At 42.4% G+C, this 22,422-nt stretch overlaps 1 protein-coding gene across 1 annotated transcript in view; it reads right to left on the bottom strand.

The window, feature by feature from the left end:
• Positions 1-22,422, bottom strand: part of LOC308687553 (NACHT, LRR and PYD domains-containing protein 1 homolog) — a 206,430-nt gene that overhangs the window by 38,869 nt on the left and 145,139 nt on the right. The window contains exons 4-7 of the mRNA XM_081360156.1: positions 5,215-5,388; positions 4,951-5,124; positions 4,685-4,858; positions 3,700-3,873 (exon numbers count right to left, since the gene is read on the bottom strand). Coding sequence (XP_081216282.1) covers positions 3,700-3,873; positions 4,685-4,858; positions 4,951-5,124; positions 5,215-5,388 — 696 coding nt within the window. The remainder of the gene's footprint in view (positions 1-3,699; positions 3,874-4,684; positions 4,859-4,950; positions 5,125-5,214; positions 5,389-22,422) is intronic.

Raw genomic sequence — 22,422 nt, 5'->3', positions numbered from 1 at the left:
TTTGTTGCCAGGTGATAATTTCTACAAATTCCTATATTTCTGAATTGTTGTTATCATATGCTTAACTGATGATTTTATTCTTAGGAAATGGATTTTGAATTATTGCTTCATTACCTGGTCATTAAATTGTAAACGTTTGATTTTATTCTGACTGACTCTTGAGATTGTTTTTCCCAAGTAGATTATCGGATTCGTATATTTCCACAAGTTTTGCATCAGATTAGCGACGGCTAATATCTGGCATCAAATTCAAGTGAACTTGGATGCAGAGACGAGTTATTTCCGTCTAGAATCAGCAAATGCTGTTTGTTTAACCTAGATTTGGGTGCGTCTAATTACCTCTGTTCTAATTTAATGTTACTTTAGATAATTTAGATACGTGGAATGCCACGAGCTTGGCCAAACAAAAGCCATTTTAAGAAAAGTAAAGTTGATCCACTAACGTCTTTTAATGGTGGTCAAGATCTCTACTAAAGTAAAATGATTGAATTAAGTTCCAGAGGGGGTACTCCAAGGGGGCTATATTACATTTGATTGTGCACGTGTGAATATGGCAAATCCCAGATATTTAGCCAATTACCTCTGTTCTGATGATCGGGACTGGCAAAATTGCGCTGTGAGGCCTTGCGAGAATAAGGTACCTCAGAGTGATATAGTTTTCTGATCTAAGAGGGTGAAATATAATCAGAGTTTATAAGAATAATCAAATATTCGTTCACGTTTAATGATGCACAGACATTTATGGAGTCAGATGAAATAAGTCAATAAATATGAGAAAATATATTGCATTTAATCTTGTTGTATTGCGAAAAGGAAAGACAAGTAACACGCTGAGAAACCTTCCCCGTATTATTGGAAACCCTCATTGGACGAATAGACGGGCTTACAACATCATCTCAGTAGTTGCTGCACACTGGTGGTGGTTGAGGAGAGATTCCTTGATATGATTGTAAAGCGCTTTGGGTGTACAGTATTACAACATTAAAGCTATAGTTCTGTCACGGTTCATTAATTCATTATCTCCTTTCGTCTCGTCTTGCATTGTGTGTGTGTGTGATTGTGGGCGGGGTTACTGATCGCTGCTGCTGGGATCAGTGAACCCTATTTAGTCCCCCTCTTTGTCAGAGCGTTGTGGTGTTTTCCCGGTGTGTGATCCTGTTCCTGTTCGCGTGCCTGTTTGTTTGGATTGTGGATTTGCTTCGTGTCGTCGTGATCATCGTCTGTCTGGATTCCTGCACTTCTGCACTGGTTTCACCGCGCACTGCTACCGAGGATACTGGCTTAATAAAGCGTTTTTACTTGCATTTGTATCCTGCCTCGTGATTGTTACAGAACGCTCTGACCCCATCTTGGATGCAGCAAGTTCGATTGACTGGGACGAGTTCGCCTCTCGCAGTATCGCGAGACCTACAGGACCAACAGGAGGAGAGCATCTCCAATACAGGTCGGGCGGTCCAAGCTCTTGTGACGCAGATGTCCGAGCTCACCCAGCAGCTACAACATCTAAGAGCTCCCACTGCGCCATCCACACCGCCCGTTCAGCCCATTCCACCAGAGTTGCAGAGTCATCGCAAGACACGCCTACCCACACCTGAGGGATATTCCGGTGAGACTGAATTTTGCAGAGCTTTTCTGACCCGATGCTCTATGCATTTTTCATTACAGCCACAAACATTCAGCGAGGAACGATCTAAAGTGGTGTTTGTTCTCACACTGCTTTCGGGCAAGGCGGCTCTTTGGGGAACGGCGGTGTGGGAGAACCAAGACCCATGGTTTGCCTCGTTCCAGGCACTCTTGGAGGAGATGAGAGTTTTCGATCGCGCGGTGGCAGGTAGGGAGGCGGCCAGACTACTCGTCGATCTCCACCAGGGAGATTGCTCGGTGTCGGAATACTCCATCCAGTTCCGCACCCTGGCCGCAGAGTGCCGATGGAACGAGGAGGCGCAGTGGGACAGATTCCTGCATGGGTTGGCTGACCGTGTCCAGAAAGAAATTTACATGCTGGATCTTCCTACAAGCTTGAATGGACTAATTGAGTTGGCACTGAGAGTCGATGCTCGGCTGAGTAGGATGAGTCGCTTCCATCGGAGTCTTCATTTTGGCAACACAGAGGACTGCCGAGTCAGCAGCAGCACGGATTTAGTGCCAGGTGAGTCTCCGCCTAAGGGCAAGTTATATTCACTTTCTGTTCCAGAAAGGGAGGCTATGGAGAAATATATTTCTCCATAAAAAAGTGCCCACCGAGCCTGCCTGGAGTTGAGTCTTTTAGCAGACCTAATATATTCAAGATTCTTATGATTGGTCCAAACGATACAAGGTACCCCCGACACTTCTAACCAATGACGCCACTCCTCCAACGCTAACTTGATTTGCCAACAACTCTCTGTTACCAATGTCATAATTACTTTCTGTAGGTGATAAACTGTAGGACAAAAACGCGCAAGGGTGCATCTTGCCGTCTGAGGAAGAACCATGCGAAAGTACTGCTCCTACCCCCACCTATGACGCGTCGACCTCCACCACGAACTGACGTGATGGATCAGGGGCAACGAGGATGGGAGCCGAAACAAAGTGACTTTTCATTTTAGCGAATACAGCCGAGGCTGTATCAGACCACCTGAACGTCGTTCTGGGGGAGGTCAAGGCAGTCAGAGGCGCAGCTAGTTGGCTTAAATTGTGAATAAAGCGCTGATAGAAATTGGCAAACCCCAGAAACCTCTGCAGGGCCTTACGGGAATCTGGACTTGGCCAATCTATCACAGCCTTAACCTTGTCAGGATCCATACGCACTCCCTCAGACGAGACGATGTATCCTAGGAAGGGAACAGACTGTGCATGAAAGACGCATAACCACTCGAAGGCTGCATATTTCATCCCCTTGCCCAAATTACCTTCAGCCAAGGAGACAGCGGTGACTGTTGTAGACCACGTCTTTCGTTTACATGGCCTCCCGATGGACGTGGTCTCCGACAGGGGGTCCAAATTTGTGTCCAAATTCTGGAAAGAGTTCTGAAGGTTAATAAGGGCTACAGTCAGTCTGTCTTCGGGTTACGATCCCCAGAGCAATGGTCAGACCGAGCGAGCCAACTAAGATTTGGAGAGAGTGTTGCGATGTTTGGTGTCCAAGAATCCTTCATCCTGGAGCCAACAACTTTATATGGTTGAGTACGCTCATAACTCGTTACCAGTGTCATCCACGGGCCTCTCTTCGTTTGAGTGTAGCCTAGGGTACCAGCCACCAATTTTTTCGAGTCTGGATTCCGAAGTCGCGGTCCCCTCCTCTCACGCCTTCGTCCAGAGGTAGCACTGCACATGGACCAGAGCCTGTGAGACTCTGCTCCAGGTGAGGCGCGCACTAAGGCTAAGGCCGATCGCCACCGGTCAAGGCCTCCCGTATACGTTGTGGGTCAAAAAGTTTGGCTTTCTACCAAGAATATTCCTCTCTGTTCCATGTCTAATAAGCTAGCTCCCAAATTCATCGGCCCGTTCACTGTCACCAAGATCATTAGTCCGGTGACAGTCCACCTCAAACTTCCTCCAGCGAACAGGAGAATTCATCCCGCCTTTCATGTCTCCAAATTGAAACCTGTTTTTTGTTCTCACCTTAATCCGCCGGCCCCGGTTTCCAACTTGTAGTCAGATCACCTGAGGCAAATCTTAATACCAGGTGTAAACCGGGCCTCTTAATGTCCCACATACTTGAGTATCTGCAGTGAGCAGTTTGGATCCATCTGTTTGTCAGAAAGCAGCTTGACTCCTGATTCTCCTGGGTGATTGTAGCTCAGATCCAGCACTCTCAGGTGTGATGGGTTTAAACTCAGAGCTGAAGACAAATAACCACAGCCTTCCTCTGTCACCATACAGCCAGACAACCTACAGACACACACAGTCAGACTATCTACAAAAACACACATGACTGGCAGACTGTAAATAATCTCTTATATGTACATGTTTTAATTTCAGCTGACAAATATATACATTTATCAAGCCAGAAATTCTTCTTTACAATAAAACAAAAACATATACATCAATACAGAGACAGCATTATAACCCATCATGTCTCCCAATGGTCATGGAAATTCAAAACTCAAGCTTATACAGATGTGTTATGTTTTCTCATTTTGACAGCAACTATGTACAAGAACAAGGGGAGCTATTACTTATAATTCTTAAAACATTACTTTACAGACCATTTATGCTTCAAGAAAAGTCAGTGTGAATTGGTTTTATATGGTAAAGGGTAAATATATATAATACATATAATCAGTCATTTTTTTTTCCATATTGAACAAATGTATTCTATCTGGGTTAGCTTTTCCATCACGCATATAGTGTAATACGTCAATCCAATCATCAACTGTAAGTGGCTCTGGTTTTAGCCATTTCTTTGTAATTACTTTTTTACTGGCTGCCAGAATAATTAACATCAGTTTCTTGTTGATGTTATTCCACCCATCAAAAGAACTATTAGCCAGATATAATTATTCACACTTGAAGAAATCATCACCTCAAAAAAAGCTTCCAAATTTCCTTCAATCACTTGCCAAAACTGGGTTAATTTCTGGCACTCCCCAAAAATATGAAAATGGTTAGATTCCCTTTTCCCGCATAATCTCAGCTAGCACCTGTCCCTTTGTATATTTTCTGTGTTGGTGTGATGAATCTCTCATATGTTCTTAAATACCTCAGTAACTGCAGCTGAGAGTTTGGGATTTTCAGTCCACCAGAGAGCAGCTTCACTCCTGAATCCTGCAGGTCATTGTTACTCAGGTCCAGCTCTCTCAGGTGTGAGGGGTTTGAACTCAGAGCTGAAGACACATAACCACAGCATTCCTCTGTCACCATACAGCCAGACAACCTACAGACACACACAGTCAGATCATCTACAAAAACACACATCAACATTATGACCGGCAGACTGTAAAAAATCTCTCATATGTTCTTAAATACCTCAGTATCTGCAGCTGACAGTTTGGGCTTTTCAGTCCATCAGAAATAATCTTCACTCCTGAATCCTGCAGGTCATTGTTACTCAGGTCCAGCTCTCTCAGGTGTGATGGGTTTGAACTCAGAGCTGAAGACACATAACCACAGCCTTCCTCTGTCACCATACAGAGAGACAACCTACAGACACACACAGTCAGACCATCTACAAACACACATCAACATTATGACCGTCAGACTGCAAATAATTTCTCATATGTTCTTAAATACCTCAGTATCTGCAGCTGACAGTGTGGGCTTTTCAGTCCATCAGAAATAATCTTCACTCCTGAATCATGCAGGTCATTGTTCGTCAGGTCGAGCTCTCTCAGGACACAGTTTGAGGATTGTAGAGCTGATGACACAATTTCACAATCCTGACCAGAGAGATTACAGCCAACAAGACTAGAAGAGAGTAAATACAGCACAATATGTTGGGGTTCAGGGTGCTTTTCTTTAAAGGGGCAGCAGTATCACCTTAAAAACTAGATTTTTTTATAAATAATTGGCAATACAAAGATAAAATAAAGTCAAATATTGTGTAGCGACAATGACATGCAGACATCTGCGTTTCAAATTAAGTGAATCATGAGGGTGCGAACACATCTTCTTTGTACTTAGGAAGACAGCTCTGTTTGTCAATTATTCCCAATGGAAATTCACCAGCGCCCGTGTGGCTGGCTTCCCCCCATTTCAGCGTGAACCCCTAGTGACTTTACAGCCTCGTGACATTCCAAACACCACACACACACACACACACACACACACACACACACACACACACACACACACACTCGTGGACTTTCAACCAGAAACCCACCACGAGATGCAACTGAGGCACATTGCCATATATGGACTTCCACATAGTAAAATTTCATTTTACCATTCATTACAAATTTATAATAGAGGTGTGGGTTGCTAAGAGTAAAATCTTTAATTCTGAAGGTTCATTGAAAGAAAATCACTCAATAGTGTCTTGTAACATGACCTCGACCTGGTCATAAACTTTTATGGCTCCAAAGCTGCAGCTCATCCTTTTCCTGCAAGCCCACATTCCATACACTTCCACACAGGCGATCCAAGAACCATGTTTTTTATATGTATTTTTATGTGTGTATAATTTCCATGGCAGATTGAGATTTTCTATGTTCTATCATAAGAAATCAATTGACTCTTAAAATGCTCAGAATCCTACATTAGAAATGCATATCTGTATTCCCATGTTCTGTACACCATGTCTGGTATTCTAATCGTAGTGATCTCACGGAATTACATACATGTATGAGATTACAATGAAATGTATTCTTACGGGTAGTATCTTGTCTGAAAGAGGAAATACGAATTCTGTCTCTCACATGACAAAGTCAAAGTAGGCGTCTTTTTCTTCACAAAGAAAACTTTCCCGCTTCAGATAAGAAGACCTGATTGGCTTTTGTCTTAGAAAGAGGGCGTAAACAGATGTCTGTTAAAAAGCAGAAACCCCCTCATCTCGCTCTCTTCTTCTCTCATCGATCTCCCTTCTCCGGTCGCTCTCATCCCTGACCTCTCACCCTTCCTCCTCTTCTCCCCGGAGCAGCGCTTCTCCAAGGAACATCTGAAGAAGGCCCTAGTCTTCTCTATCGAACGAGCACATGCTTGAGTCGTAGCTGCGTCCGTTGCAACGAAGATTCTACAGCCTCTCCCTTCCCGGGAGACGAATCTGAACTTTCTCGGTAATATTACATTCAGTGAGCCTTTCAAGCTTCCCGCGGCACCGGAAGACGCAGCAGAAACAGGATCGACACTGTCCACGCTGTCCTACCTCAGCCTCAGCCTCACCAGAAAGAGCACAGAAACTCGCAAGTATATTACCTGATAAAAGCTGTTTCCAGGTGTCTCGCAAACCTAGGTTTCTGTATGTAATAATTACTAGCTTTTCCCTTCTCTCTATTTCTTTCTTTCTTTCTTTCTTTCTTTCTTTCTTTCTTTCTTTCTTTCTTTCTTTCTTTCTTTCTTTCATTTCATTTCATTTTATTCTGATCACGTATTTTCTTGTTTGGTTAAATGTTTGTTTGTTTATTGTTTGTATTTTTACGTACGTTTGTATTTGTAGCTCATATAATCTCTAGTTTTACATTTATTAAAATCCATATATACTTTTAACTGTCTCTGTGTTTGAAAACCCACCTTATAAGTCAATGAAACAAAAGATCCAGCTACAAGCTCGATATTATAGACTACATTTTAATTAATAAACTCAGAAAGTTTGATGTTCGTGGCCAGAACATAAACTTCCTTGGAGTTTGTAAACAGATAACTTACCCCTTCTTAACTGTGATAACCTTACATTTATTCGCGGGACGAATGATGGATGACCAGACCAGTTACAGAACCAGGTAATCTCGATAATTGATAAAGTGAATGTACATGCGATTTCTGAATTATTATGACCTTGAGTTATGATTATTAATATTTCCAAAATTCCCTATATCCTTGAGCTAATTCACATTTACCCAGAGTCGTATACGCTACAATTGTGAAATATGTGGTCGTTGAGGAGAAGTAGTGCACATTGGTGGATGAACAGGTTGACACTCACTGACCATAGGGTTCCCTTGTCCATAGCATAGCCTAGTTATTCCAAACTGAAGTAGTATTTATAACAAAAAAGTAAATATATATATAAAAAAAAAAACTAAATTTCAAGTAGATAAAGGATTGCCAAGATATAATGTAGATTGAATCTGTTTCACATGGAGTTGGGCCGTGAGGTCAAAGACTGTCACTTTTGGCTCTGACCACATCCCCAGGTGAAGTCACAGGTCCATTATCCCCAGAGGCCTCGAGTCTCCAACTTCAACCCTAGATGGGGTCAACTCAGAGTAACATTATATGTGATACTGAATTATAACATTCATAAAGTAATCCTATTTTAGTCAAAATACACTGTACGTCCAACAGTGGTCAAATAGAAAAAGCCACAATTTAAAAATAGCATTTACATTTCAAAATGATCTCAGTCCACACTAGCGGTTTCCAAAAATTGTCTGTCTACTCTGAATCATCTAAAAAATTTTAAACCTTTTACAGCACCAGCATAAAACGACATAAAAGCTCAATAATATGGTGCCAGATCAAAATGCAAATTATTACCATATTTCCTGCCCTACAAGATATTTTTCAACATGGAAGAGCAACACTTGGAAGAGCATCTTCAAAAAGCTGTTTTTGCTGAACAAAAACACTGTCTCAGTATGGAGTAGAAACATTTGTTTTGAAATGTATACAGATTAATATGGTCGCAGCCTAAAACCGAGTAAACAAGTCATCCACTCCTCGAGGCGTGGGTTTGTCTTCAAAAACAAAGCTGTAAAATGAGTGATCAATTCCTTGCCCTTAAGAGGTCATGACATGAGACATCAAGTTTTCCTAATTCTTTTGACATATAAGAGGTCTTTGTACCATTGAAACATCCTACAAGTTTCATAGCTTAAAACGTCCTCAGAACACAAAAAAACAAACAAAAAAAAACAACAAAAAAAGTATCCTTGTTAGGATATTGTGATGTTTTGTGACATCACATGGGCAAATACATTTGCATATGACTGCCTCTAGAGCAAGACATCAACAAATAGTTTAACATTATTGCACTATAGCCCACTGGCATCCCTCATTTTGACGCGTCCTGTTTAAACAGCTCGTTTGTGTCTCTGTACAGACTCCAGAAAGGCTCCAGCAATAAAAATCAAGCGTAGCGTCAGTTCTGGCAGGTTACGTTAGTCAAGCTTGCATCAGTGACTCTCAGCTGATCCACATCTACCTATAGGAATACGATGCCTATCAATGTATACATATACAGTATAAGCTCCTTCAGTATTATCAGCATTAAATTGCGAAATTCGGCAGGCAAACTGCATCATTATGACCGCCGCTAGCGTAGCTAGCGAAAGCGGTCATATAGGGATTGTCAAAGTTTTTTTTTTTTTTTTTTTTCGTCACCTTACTGAATTTTTCGTCAACGATACCAGGGACACCGAAGCACCGGGGAACATGAAATTTGGTGGGCATGTAGCCCCACTAGACTTCTGAGGAAAAATTTCGTTTGGTCCCCGGGGGCCACTCCCCCCCCGCGCTGGGCCCCCCCAAACCCCCAAAAATTCAGTTTTTCCTAAATAACTACCTGAACCGTGGCACCGAGGATGAAGACATTTTTATGGTATGTTGGTCTACTAGACTTTTACGGAAAAATTTCGTTTGGTCCCCGGGGGCCACTTCCCCCCCCCCCGCGCAGGGGCCCCCGTAAATTTTTCGTCAACGATACCAGGGACACCGAAACACCGGGGAACATGAAATTTGGTGGGCATGTAGCCGCACTAGACTTCTACGGAAAAATTTCATTTGGTCCCCGGGGGCCACTCCCCCCCCCGCGCTGGGCCCCCCTTAACCCAAAAAAATGCAGTTTTTCCTAAATAACTACCTGAACCGTAGCACCGAGGATGAAGAAATTTTTATGGTATGTTGGTCTACTAGACTTTTACGGAAAAATTTCATTTGGTCCCCGGAGGCCACTTCCCCCCCCCGCGCTGGGGCCCCCGTAAATTTTTCGTCAACGATACCAGGGACACCGAAACACCGGGGAACATGAAATTTGGTGGGCATGTAGCCCCACTAGACTTCTACGGAAAAATTTTGTTTGGTCCCCGGGGGCCACTCCCCCCCAGCGCTGGGCCCCCCCAAACCCCAAAAAATGCAGTTTTTCCTAAATAACTACCTGAACCGTGGCACCGAGGATGAAGACATTTTTATGGTATGTTGGTCTACTAGACTTTTACGGAAAAATTTCGTTTGGTCCCCGGAGGCCACTTCCCCCCCCGCGCTGGGGCCCCCGTAAATTTTTCGTCAACGATACCAGGGACACCGAAACACCGGGGAACATGAAATTTGGTGGGCATGTAGCCCCACTAGACTTCTAAGGAAAAATTTCGTTTGGTCCCCGGGGGCCACTCCCCCCCCGTGCTGGGCCCCCCCAAACCCCAAAAAATTCAGTTTTTCCTAAATAACTACCTGAACCGTGGCACCGAGGATTAAGAAATTTTTATGGTATGTTGGTCTACTAGACTTTTACGGAAAATTTTCGTTTGGTCCCCGGGGGCCACTTCCCCCCCCCCCCCCGCGCTGGGGCCCCCTTAAATTTTTCGTCAACGATACCAGGGACACCGAAACACCGGGGAACATGAAATTTGGTGAGCATGTAGCCCCACTAGACTTCTAAGGAAAAATTTCGTTTGGTCCCCGGGGGCCACTCCCCCCCCGCGCTGGGCCCCCCCAAACCCCAAAAAATGCAGTTTTTCCTAAATAACTACCTGAACCGTGGCACCGAGGATGAAGAAATTTTTATGGTATGTTGGTCTACTAGACTTTTACGGAAAAATTTCGTTTGGTCCGCGGGGGCCACTTCCCCCCCCGCGCTGGGGCCCCCGTAAATTTTTCGTCAACGATACCAGGGACACCGAAACACCGGGGAACATGAAATTTGGTGGGCATGTAGCCTCACTAGACTTCTACGGAAAAATTTCGTTTGGTCCCCGGGGGCCACTCCCCCCCCGCGCTGGGCCCCCAAAACCCCAAAAAATGCAGTTTTTCCTAAATAACTACCTGAACCGTGGCACCGAGGATGAAGAAATTTTTATGGTATGTTGGTCTACTAGACTTTTACGGAAAAATTTCGTTTGGTCCCCGGGGGCCACTTCCCCCCCCCCGCGCTGGGGCCCCCGTAAATTTTTCGTCAACGATACCAGGGACACCGAAACACCAGGGAACATGAAATTTGGTGGGCATGTAGCCCCACTAGACTTCTACGGAAAAATTTCGTTTGGTCCCCGGGGGCCACTCCCCCCCAGCGCTGGGCCCCCCCAAACCCCAAAAAATGCAGGTTTTCCTAAATAACTACCTGAACCGTGGCACCGAGGATGAAGAAATTTTTATGGTTTGTTGGTCTACTAGACTTTTACGGAAAAATTTCGTTTGGTCCCCGGGGGCCACTTCCCCCCCCCCCGCGCTGGGGCCCTCGTAAATTTTTCGTCAACGATACCAGGGACACCGAAACACCGGGGAACATGAAATTTGGTGGGCATGTAGCCCCACTAGACTTCTACGGAAAAATTTCGTTTGGTCCCCGAGGGCCACTCCCCCCCCAGCGCTGGGCCCCCCCAAACCCAAAAAAATGCAGTTTTTCCTAAATAACTACCTGAACCGTGGCACCGAGGATAAAGAAATTTTTATGGTATGTTGGTCTACTAGACTTTTACGGAAAAATTTCGTTTGGTCCCCGGGGGCCACTTCCCCCCCCGCGCTGGGGCCCCCGTAAATTTTTCGTCAACGATACCAGGGACACCGAAGCACCGGGGAACATGAAATTTGGTGGGCATGTAGCCCCACTAGACTTCTACGGAAAAATTTCGTTTGGTCCCCGGGGGCCACTCCCCCCCAGCGCTGGGCCCCCCCAAACCCCCAAAAAATGCAGTTTTTCCTAAATAACTACCTGAACCGTGGCACCGAGGATGAAGAAATTTTTATGGTTTGTTGGTCTACTAGACTTTTACGGAAAAATTTCGTTTGGTCCCCGGAGGCCACTTCCCCCCCCCCCCCCCCCCGCGCAGGGGCCCCCGTAAATTTTTCGTCAACGATACCAGGGACACCGAAACACCGGGGAACATGAAATTTGGTGGGCATGTAGCCCCACTAGACTTCTACGGAAAAATTTCATTTGGTCCCCGGGGGCCACTCCCCCCCCCGCGCTGGGCCCCCCTTAACCCAAAAAAATGCAGTTTTTCCTAAATAACTACCTGAACCGTGGCACCGAGGATGAAGAAATTTTTATGGTATGTTGGTCTACTAGACTTTTACGGAAAAATTTCGTTTGGTCCCCGGAGGCCACTTCCCCCCCCCCCGCGCTGGGGCCCCCGTAAATTTTTCGTCAACGATACCAGGGACACCGAAACACCGGGGAACATGAAATTTGGTGGGCATGTAGCCCCACTAGACTTCTACGGAAAAATTTTGTTTGGTCCCCGGGGGCCACTCCCCCCCAGCGCTGGGCCCCCCCAAACCCCAAAAAATGCAGTTTTTCCTAAATAACTACCTGAACCGTGGCACCGAGGATGAAGACATTTTTATGGTATGTTGGTCTACTAGACTTTTACGGAAAAATTTCGTTTGGTCCCCGGAGGCCACTTCCCCCCCCCGCGCTGGGGCCCCCGTAAATTTTTCGTCAACGATACCAGGGACACCGAAACACCGGGGAACATGAAATTTGGTGGCCATGTAGCCCCACTAGACTTCTATGGAAAAATTTCGTTTGGTCCCCGGGGGCCACTCCCCCCCCCGCGCTGGGCCCCCCTTAACCCAAAAAAAATCAGTTTTTCCTAAATAACTACCTGAACCGTGGCACCGAGGATGAATAAATTTTTATGGTATGTTCGTCTACTAGACTTTTACGGAAAAATTTCGTTTGGTCCCCGGGGGCCACTCCCCCCCCGCCCCGCGCTGGGGCCCCCGTAAATTTTTCGTCAACGATACCAGGGACACCGAAACACCGGGGAACATGAAATTTGGTGGGCATGTAGCCCCACTAGACTTCGACGGAAAAAATTTCGTTTGGTCCCCGGGGGCCACTCCCCCCCCCCGCGCTGGGCCCCCCTTAACCCAAAAAAAATGCAGTTTTTCCTAAATAACTACCTGAACCGTGGCACCGAGGATGAAGAAATTTTTATGGTATGTTCGTCTACTAGACTTTTACGGAAAAATTTTGTTTGGTCCCCGGGGGCCCCAGCGCAGGGGGGGGGGGAAGTGGCCCCCGGGGACCAAACGAAATTTTTCCGTAAAAGTCTAACATGAAATTGTTATGGTATGTTGCTCTTAAGGGCCCACATCAACCTAGCCCATAATCACTCATTTGTGATTTGCGCCCCTCCCATAAAAAATGAAAATGCAGTATCCTCTGCTAAGTTTTGTAGAATTTCATCCATGGGGGGGTATAAAATAAATTCATTTATGTGCACATTTAGTGACTGTACACTCATCGGCCTGTAGATGGTGCTGTTGAGCGAAGGGTTGCTGGTTTAGGATGATACTGTCACACACACACATGCAGGAATACAAACAAACGCAAGCATGCACACACACTGACATCCACACGCACAGACACACACCCATACACACACATACAAATCCACATGCACAGACACACACACACAAACACACACGCGCACACATGTACGCACACATACATACACGCACAGACACACACACACACACAGACACACACATACACACACACACAGACAGACATGCACATACTATTACTTTTTTTAGGTATATACATAAACACGCAATACAGCCAAATTACTCCACGTCATTTATTTTTGTGGAAAGCCAGTGCAGGCCTGAGCGGCGGTCATATTTTGTACCGCGATGCGGTACATCTAGTTTTACAAGGAATAGGGAATTTAGCGAGAGGAATTCGTTCCCCATAAGAATTTCACCTCAGATTACACGCGAACACGCGAACTCGCCGCATTGATCTTAAGCTGCCTGATTTGGAAGTGACCTCAGTTTGCATTGCTTCTAGCATTGCTGCATTATTGACACATGACTCACTGAAGTTATACTGACTCAAGAACAAGTTCAGATTAGATCTGCACTCACCACATGAAGAAGGATATCAGAGCATCCACATCGCAGCTGGCCGTAATTCACTCTCCATTCATTTCTGAAAGACTTCACAAAGCTAAGCTAAAGTTCCTTTTTAAGCTCTTTGCTAAAAGCTATCAGGATTTTGGCAACATGCTTGTTGCTAATGCTATCTGTGTTGCTTAGGCCTAAAAAATATAATAGATTATAAATGATTCTGTCGGGTATCGGACACGCTTGGTCTTTTTCTAGTTCTTGGAAACATGCCATTCTTAAAGCTATTGTGTGTTGGAAATATGCTTGCTCTAAGGCTATCTTGTTATTGAAACACGCTTGTTTATTTATTTATTTTTATTTATTTTATTTGTTCTGCACGGATATCACATGGATACAGTACAAGGAGGGGAACAAAACCCAGTTTGGTTTATACAGAGTTCCACTCCACTTGCATAAATAAACAAAAAATTGATTTGTTCTTAAGGCTATCTGGTTGCTATTGGAAACATGCTTGTTTTAACCCCCTAAGGTCGGCGGTATCGCCGGCGATACCAGCTCGCTTTTATTCAGTTCAGTTCAAAATAAATTAATTTTGCTCTGTTGACTTTGATATTACAAGCAAGTTTCATACATCAATCGATTCTGTTAAATGTGTATTATTTTTGTGTATACTCACAATAAAAACAAAGTGTTGTGCTTTTCGCCAAATAAAGAAAAATAAACGTGATGCGAGTTCTGCCTTCTCTCTGTCCGTGAAGACCATTCTGAAACGCGTCCGAAAATGAACCATAACTCAGCGAATACTTCTCACACAGACACGTGAGATATGTCTTTATGAAGCTTGAAATCTCCTCTTTTAAATGAAGTAATTTATATAAAAAACAAATGTTTTCAACTCATGTAATCTGTCTGAAAGCAAGGAGAGGTACCGTTTTTCCTTCTCCCCTCATTATCTCTAAATCAGCTGCGTCCGCCCCGCCCCCGGCGCTATTCACATGTTGATAGTTAGGCGATCTAGTATGCATCGCATACGCCCCCCGATCAATGCCATAAAAACACAGTTTCTTCATGAGACTTACTGATAGTTCATCGCGTTTTGAGTATGGCTCGTTTCTCCGGTAAAGACGCACTTCAGATGATTCTGGACAGCGAGGAAGAATGCACGATACCGGGTTGTTTCCTCAGAGGAAGATTGTAACAGACGACGAACGGCAGCATTTTGAAGAGCGAATTCCGCCGAGGACACAATTTCGGAGTAAGTTTTACTTAAAAGTCTTTTGTCTTTTATTTTTCGTGTTCGCATTTATGAGGAAAAAAACAATATTACGTGATAGTTCTCCATTATGGACGCGAGCGCTCTAAGCACTAAAAGACTTTCAAACATTCACAGAGACCTCAAAACAGAAAGTACAAATCCTTTATTTAAAACGAATTTCGTTTTGTATCAATTGTATCTTAATTTTAATAATTTTTTCATTAACGAATTTCCTGTATTTAAAGTAAATATAGGCAATCACAACATAAGGTCTGAACTGGAGATCATCATGAACCCGTAGCCTACTCGCCTAAAATGTCTAAAAAAAATCGAAATATATTTACAGAAAGCTGGTTCTAAACAAAACCATCCAAAACAAAAAAACTATGTAGGCCTAGCCTAATAAATGTGCATTTCTCCGGTGCGTTCACTGCGAAGATCGCGAGTCAAAAGCCTATCATCAACTTCATCTTTGCCAGAAGTTAAATTTATATCGAGTTTGTGAATGAATGATGCTGTTTTAGCAAACTGTATTGCTAGACTGAGATGAGTAAAAATCGACTGAAATATGTTGAAATAAAATGTAGGCTATTTGTATAAGCAACGTATTAAACGGCAAATTAACAATATGCACTAATATTTCATGAAAACAACGTTACAGTCAGACGAAATATGAAAGACAACATTTTGTTTAGTAGATTTGGGTACAGATATACCCAATCTGTACTGTAGAATATACTGCCTCGTCAAATAAGCTTTTGTTTAGCAATTTCTATATATAAAATAGCCTACTATTTTTGTCAAAAATAAAGTCATCAACTAAGATGTTAGCCGTTCCAATGTTGGCTATATTCAAAGTAATGAATACATAGATAAAATGTAGGCCTATAATCTTTTTTTTTTTTTTTTACAAAGAAAGAGTACACTTGAAATATTGTTGAAATTGTAATTATTGTTGTAATTGTAACCTTTTTAATAAAATAGCAAAACATATTTACAAGATAGATGTAAGCAAAATCTTAAATGGTCAATTTAAGTCTTCTTCTAAATAAATCTTTTGTCCTGCATTGTGGCTCAGTCAGAGTCACACCTGAATGAATGGCTAATTATGCAGAGTCATTATGCAGAGTGGGTGGGACATTGGACATTCCAAGGTGTAAACGACTCCTCGTTCACGCCCACTCGCATATTGGCTTTCCAAGCAAAACCTGTTTTACATCAATTTAAATCAATGTATGGTTTTATGTGAACGATAAAGCAAGACTATTTTCACATAATTTTGAAGCCAGAACTCGAAGGAAGAACATCCATTCGTCAAAAGTCTTATTCATGCATATTTATTATGAGTTTTGGGGTCTTATTTCAGCAACTTTCATTTTTATTTTTTTCAATAACCACGCATAAGCATTATTCTCTTAAAAATTAAAAAATATACATGCATGGTGATCACATATTTTGGTAGCCCTGTTTGTGCTATATACAGTGAATTTACACCTTTGCCATTAACATGTTTATAAATAACTGAAAAAAGCACAAATGTCAGAGCATGTCAGAACACCTCCAGTGCCCAGAAAACACCTCAGACTCCAGAGGGTTAAAGGCTATCTACGTAGATGTTATTGAAACACGCTTGCTCTTAAGGCTATATGTTTGTGTGAAGGATGTGAAGCATGTATTTTTGAAGAGAGTTCATTAAGCATGAGTGTGCAAGCTCTGGCTAAAATAATGCCTTACTAAAATAATCACTGACAGGCTGATGTTACAATGGCAAGAGATGGCCACAGATTCAAGCTTGTTTTGATTCATTTGTCTTTTTATTCATGCAGGTATATGTTCCCATTCATGCTTTTTTTTATTTATGGAATTTTTTTATTTATTTTTTTGTTAAATATGTTGAACACTATTGATTTTGATTTATAAGAAAAACATGAAAACTGTAAAATGTGTTGCAGTTGCGCGACTGAAGAGAGGCTAATGTTACAGTTGCGAGAGAAGGCCACAGATTCGAGCATGTTTTGATTCATTTGTGTTTTTATTCTTGCAGAATAAAATCTGGCTTGAGCAATTTCTGGTGCCCAGTCTCGTTCATCAACCCACACAACGCAAAGCTAAATGAAGACCGGTCACGCGTGAGGCGCAGACGCGATCGAACAGAGGAAACATAAAAACATACTCCGTCAACTTGGTCATACAGATAAGAGTAGGATTGTTCGAAACTAGGGAAGCACCGATACCATTTTTCCAGAACCGATCCGATCCCAAATATTTCGGCCGATACCGATCCGATATCAGCACAGTTTTCTTTTTAATCAATGTAGAATTTCTATACCTCTGTTTGTTGAACTAATAATTACTCTTTTGTGTGTTAAAGCAACACCAAGTAACTTTTGCTCTCGGGGTCCCCCTACAGTTGGGAAACAGTATTGTCTTCTACTACTGTCGTAAAATCTATCATGGTTACCCCAGGGGATACACGTGCATTTGTTGACAAGCCGTTACCCCCGAACTCTGCAGAGTTCTCACGTCTTGGGCAGACTGCCTGCGTTGCGTGTAAAATGTCTTCATCCCAGGTACAGTGGTATATATTTCAGCATGTCATATAAATATAATTTCATGGGTTTTATTTTTTCATCGAAAACTAGCATGTTAGCTTTTACTAGCTACCAGATTGATAATTCACTCCTCTACTAGCATTACTTGATTCATGAAGATAAATGGAGGACCAGATAGCTTCCGTAACATAGCCAGGCAGACAACAAATTCGAAAAACTAGAGATAGTATGCAAGCAATGTACTTACTAGTCCAACAGCATGACGGCCAAGTCAGCATCAGTCGGGCACCCCTCCTCCTCCTTTAGCTCACACCAGCGAGTGAACGCTGGACCAATATTAATCCTCATCCGGTGAAGCAGTCGATTCTGTTCCCTACCGGAATTCCTGTTCCCTTTACGCAATCATACTACAAATCATGCGTAGTTGCCGAGTTGCATACGTTCCATCAGAACTGAATACGAGCAAGAAGCCCAACTGGATGTACGGGAAGCCAAAAGGTTGAAAAAGGATTGTATTTTTTCCCGAAATTTAAGTGTTTTTTTTATTGTTTTTTATTTTTATTAGAAGCGAGTTTTTCCCCATCTGTCAATTCAATCCAGATTACTTCTTTTCAAATTTAAAACGTTATTACCGATTTCAATGTAATGTTTATAAAGACTTTGATTTATTAAGGTTTATTAAGGCTTTGACGCATATTCCGGTAGGGAACAGAATCGACTGCTTCACCGGCCTTTAATTTTGTCACTCTCCCTTTTTCTCTTCCTAGTCTCCTCTGACAAACCTTTGCCTTCTTCAGTTTCGTTGCTGCTTCGGCCATGACAACAACATACACACGCTATACCACACACTATATGTCCGAATTTGTGGAAATGGGGGGTGGGGGAAGTGAGGTATGCCGTAAAGCAGTCGAAGTTTGTAGTTCTTTTTGTGCTCGGGTTACTACCCGAAGTTCCATAGTGCCAGTAAAAGTGATACAGACCCTGTCAGGCTATGGCAGACGTGTCATTCAACCTATTGTAAGTCGATGTACCATCGAAAAATGACATTTTTGACGGAACAAGAAAGGCTATTAATAATCTTTCATTACACAAAAGTATTGATGCGCTTGAAGCAACATGGAGTCACAGCGCTTCACATTGAAAACCTCAAAGCAAAAAGGGAAGATATTTGATGCGTAGTTCCGGTCTTATATGAATGCAATAGTTTATTGAGCCTTTTCTTTTTAACAGTTTAAAATTTTCAGTAACTGTGCGCGTGAACAGAGACGATCAGCCCTATATGTGTCAAAGCGCATCAACTAAAGTTTACAACATCGATGAGAGAAACCCAGCTGGGCAGTGCATCTTTTGGTCTTTCTGTTTTTCTGTCTTGCTTACAACACCGGCCACTTCCAGGGCTGTGTTCTGTGACTTTGTGCCTCACAAAAAAAGTGAGAGTGAAATACAACTATTTATTACGTTTGATAAACGGCAAAGGGCAACGGTGTTTGTTTATAACCTGCAGCTCGGAAAAAATAACCGTGTTGCGTGTTAACATGCGTTCATATGCGTGTGCATGAACTGAAACAAGCACATTCCAGCAAAACATCTGTAGGGACAAAAGGTCCCAGTATCGGTCATAAACACAGAGTCTCGATCGCTGGTCCTAGTATAAAGGAGGGAGGATTGTGGTGGGAGCACTGGGTGTCAGGTGTGACTGGGTGACAATGGCTAATGGTTTACATGGCTAATGGGTCAGGTATGAGGGCCCCTTAACAGAATTTTGCTTAGGGCCCCAGGGAGTTCAGGATCGGCTCTGCGCGTGAAGAACAAGTATAGCGCTCTCTACTGCAGTGTGGAGATCTAAAAGACACCCGGGAGAAAGTTACATGAACAGCAATAAACTCCAAAAAGATAAAGTCATTTAATGTGAAACCATAGATCTTTCTCTACAGATCAAGTATAACAATAGTAACATTGAATCATCTTGGAGAGAGTTTCATCATGTTGACTGCGGTAACCAAATGCTGTTTGAGTGCTGGATGGAGAATGACTGACAGCCGCAGCAGAGGGAAGCACTTACCTGAATTTAACGACTTCAATATTAATTTATATTGAATGTGAACGATTAAAATGTCTCCATGATTCACTTTTTTTGGAAATATCGTTGTATCGTGCTACAGCGCACGTTCTATCAGATGCAGTTCTATGGCTTTTCAACTACGTAACAACATGCAATGCGAGGCGCGCTAGATGTCGGCATGTTAACAGGATCATAAACTTGCTCGTGAGATTTAGCAACGCAGGGACAATGGATGAAAACACAGAGGAGTTGATCCCTAAAAAAAATTCAACATCGGTAATATGGAAATGGTTTGGATCATCCAGAACAGACACGGCGCAAACAACAGTTATTTGCAAATGTTGCAATAATCATTCACACGTCGGATGGCAACACAACAAATCTTTTTAACCACCTCAAAAGAAAATACCCTAAAGAATATGCTGCTGACAGTCAAATTGTGAGTGGACCCCACACGAGTGCATCAGGTACATCCACGCAGCAGCCAGAGGCAAACATTACAAGGCTTAAACAAACAACTCTAACGAAGGAGGTATTTGAGAAGGGAACTCCGTATAACAGGACAAGTAAGCACTGGAAAGATGTAACTGATGCAGTGACATTTTACCTTGCCAAGGATATGATCCTCATAAAAACTGTGGAAAACGAGGAGTTCAAAAGAAAATTCCCAGCCGCAAATATTTTTCTGCCATGGCCATTCCACGGCTGTATTCCGAATGCCGCAATAAGATGGAACTCAAAGTTCAAAACGTTAATTATTTTGCCACAACAGCTGATTTATGGTCTTGCTGCACTTCAGAACCATATTTAAGTCTGACAATTAATTTCATTGATGACTGGAAGTTGTGCAGTGCATGTCTAGAAACAACATACTTCCCCCAAGACCACACGGGAGAGCTCATAGGACAAGGCCTTAGGGAAGCGCTTGAATGTTGGGGACTGAAAGAAGCGAACATGACCTGCATGACCACTGACAGTGGGGCTAACATGGTGAGGGCCTTGGAGCTCAACAGTTGGACACGTCTGCAGTGCTTTGGGCACAGACTTCACCTAGCTATTGGTGAGTGAAACTAAAAATAAAATATTATCACTTGTATTTAGACGTTTATTTGTAATACTAAATATTTACTAATTAGGGTACATTAGGAACACTGAACAGAGTCAAATGATGAGACAAGTTTACAATATAAATTGGATTATTATATTTAAATGTTTTGTATATAAAAAAATATATGGTATTGTAGCACAATTTGTTTGGTTTCAATAAAATATTACAATTGAAAAATATAAACTTTTGTGAATTAAAATTTAATTAAATTATTTATTTTTGATATGATATCATAATCTATGATTTTTTTTATTTTAGAAAAAAGTGCCAAAGACCCTCGAGTTGAACGCATAACATCTATCTGCAAGAAAGTCGTCAGTACATTCTCTTTCAGTTGGAAGAAAAAGAGGGAATTAAATAATGCTTAAACTGAGCTGAAACTACCTCAACAGAAACCCATCACTGAATCCCCTACACAATGGGGTTCAAGACTCAACATGATTGAGAGAGTGCTTGACCAGGAAAAGGCCATTTCGCAGGTCTTGAAGGCAGACCGGAAGGCGAGGCATTTTGGTCCCATCATGGCAAGACATTGTCGTGATGGAGTCTGTGAAAAAGGAGTCCACTGAGAGACTTTACTGATGCACTCTCCGCTGAGGACTATGTGAGTGTGTCCTACGTAAAGCCAGTGCTTTACCTGTTGAAAGTCAACATCTTGAGCCTGAATGATGATGACACTGAACTAACAAAAACAATGAAGAAAACGATTCTCAATAACCTTACTGACAAATATCAGGATCCCACCACTGATGACCTGTTGGATATGGCTTCGCTTGTTGATCCCAGGTTCAAAACCCAATACATTGACAGCGACAAGATAGAGGGAATACAAGTCAGAGCTGTATCTGAGCTGGAGTCTTTGCTGACCATACATTATCCAGCAGCATCGGTTCAACTTCAACAGCCTACATCTGCCTCCACATCACAGAGCCCTGACGCAGAACAAACACCACGCAAGAAAGTAAAGAAATCACTTGCCAGCTTTTTGAAAACCTCAGGTGGTGCAAGTACATCTGCAGTTACAAGATCATCTTCCTTATCTCTAAAAGAGGCAATAGAAGGGGAATTGAAGGGATACTTGTCCACACCGAATGCAGAAAATGAGGTGAATCCCTTGGAATGGTGGAAAGTCCATGAGGCAAACTTTCCAAGAGTTAGCCAACTTGAAAGAAAGTACTTGTGCATTCCAGCAACAAGTGCTCCCTCAGAAAGAGCTTTTAGCACCGGTGGCAATATTGTCACATGCCAAAGGGCAACTCTCAAGCCAGATAAAGTCAATCAAATGGTTTTCCTCCCTAAAAATTTGTGATTGGGATCAGTCATACTTTACGTTCTTAGGATATATACTTGTACGAATGTTAAAGGTTTGTTCTAAAGCTGCTAAGTTTAAAAGACTCAGGATTCAGAAATATGTTTGCACCTTTGGTTGATTGTTTTGGTTCTGAATCACATTGCACTTTAAAAAAAATTACTTAAGAGATTATAAAAGGTAGTTTAAATTTAATATTTGACTTTTCTTTATTAAGCTATTTACTGTGTTGTGTTTTACCTTTTGCAGAAAAAAAATATTTGGGGATTTATGCTACAGTCTCTGACTGTAATTACATTTATAACTAGACCCAGTTAATATTTTTTATTTAAATTTTTTTATTTAACCTTTTTAAAATGAGATTACATTTTGAACTTGTTTTTGCTACGTCTGTTTGTTTATCTATATTTCATGCTAGATGCTACCTCAAAAAAATAGAAAGAGAAAAACAATGCTGACATGGGTTTTGCTCAGGGTGACTTTTAC

The sequence above is a fragment of the Scardinius erythrophthalmus genome (assembly GCF_964197995.2).
Source record: "Scardinius erythrophthalmus genome assembly, chromosome: 3".
Classification (NCBI taxonomy): domain Eukaryota; kingdom Metazoa; phylum Chordata; class Actinopteri; order Cypriniformes; family Leuciscidae; genus Scardinius; species Scardinius erythrophthalmus.
This window is presented reverse-complemented; position numbering and strand designations above follow the sequence as displayed.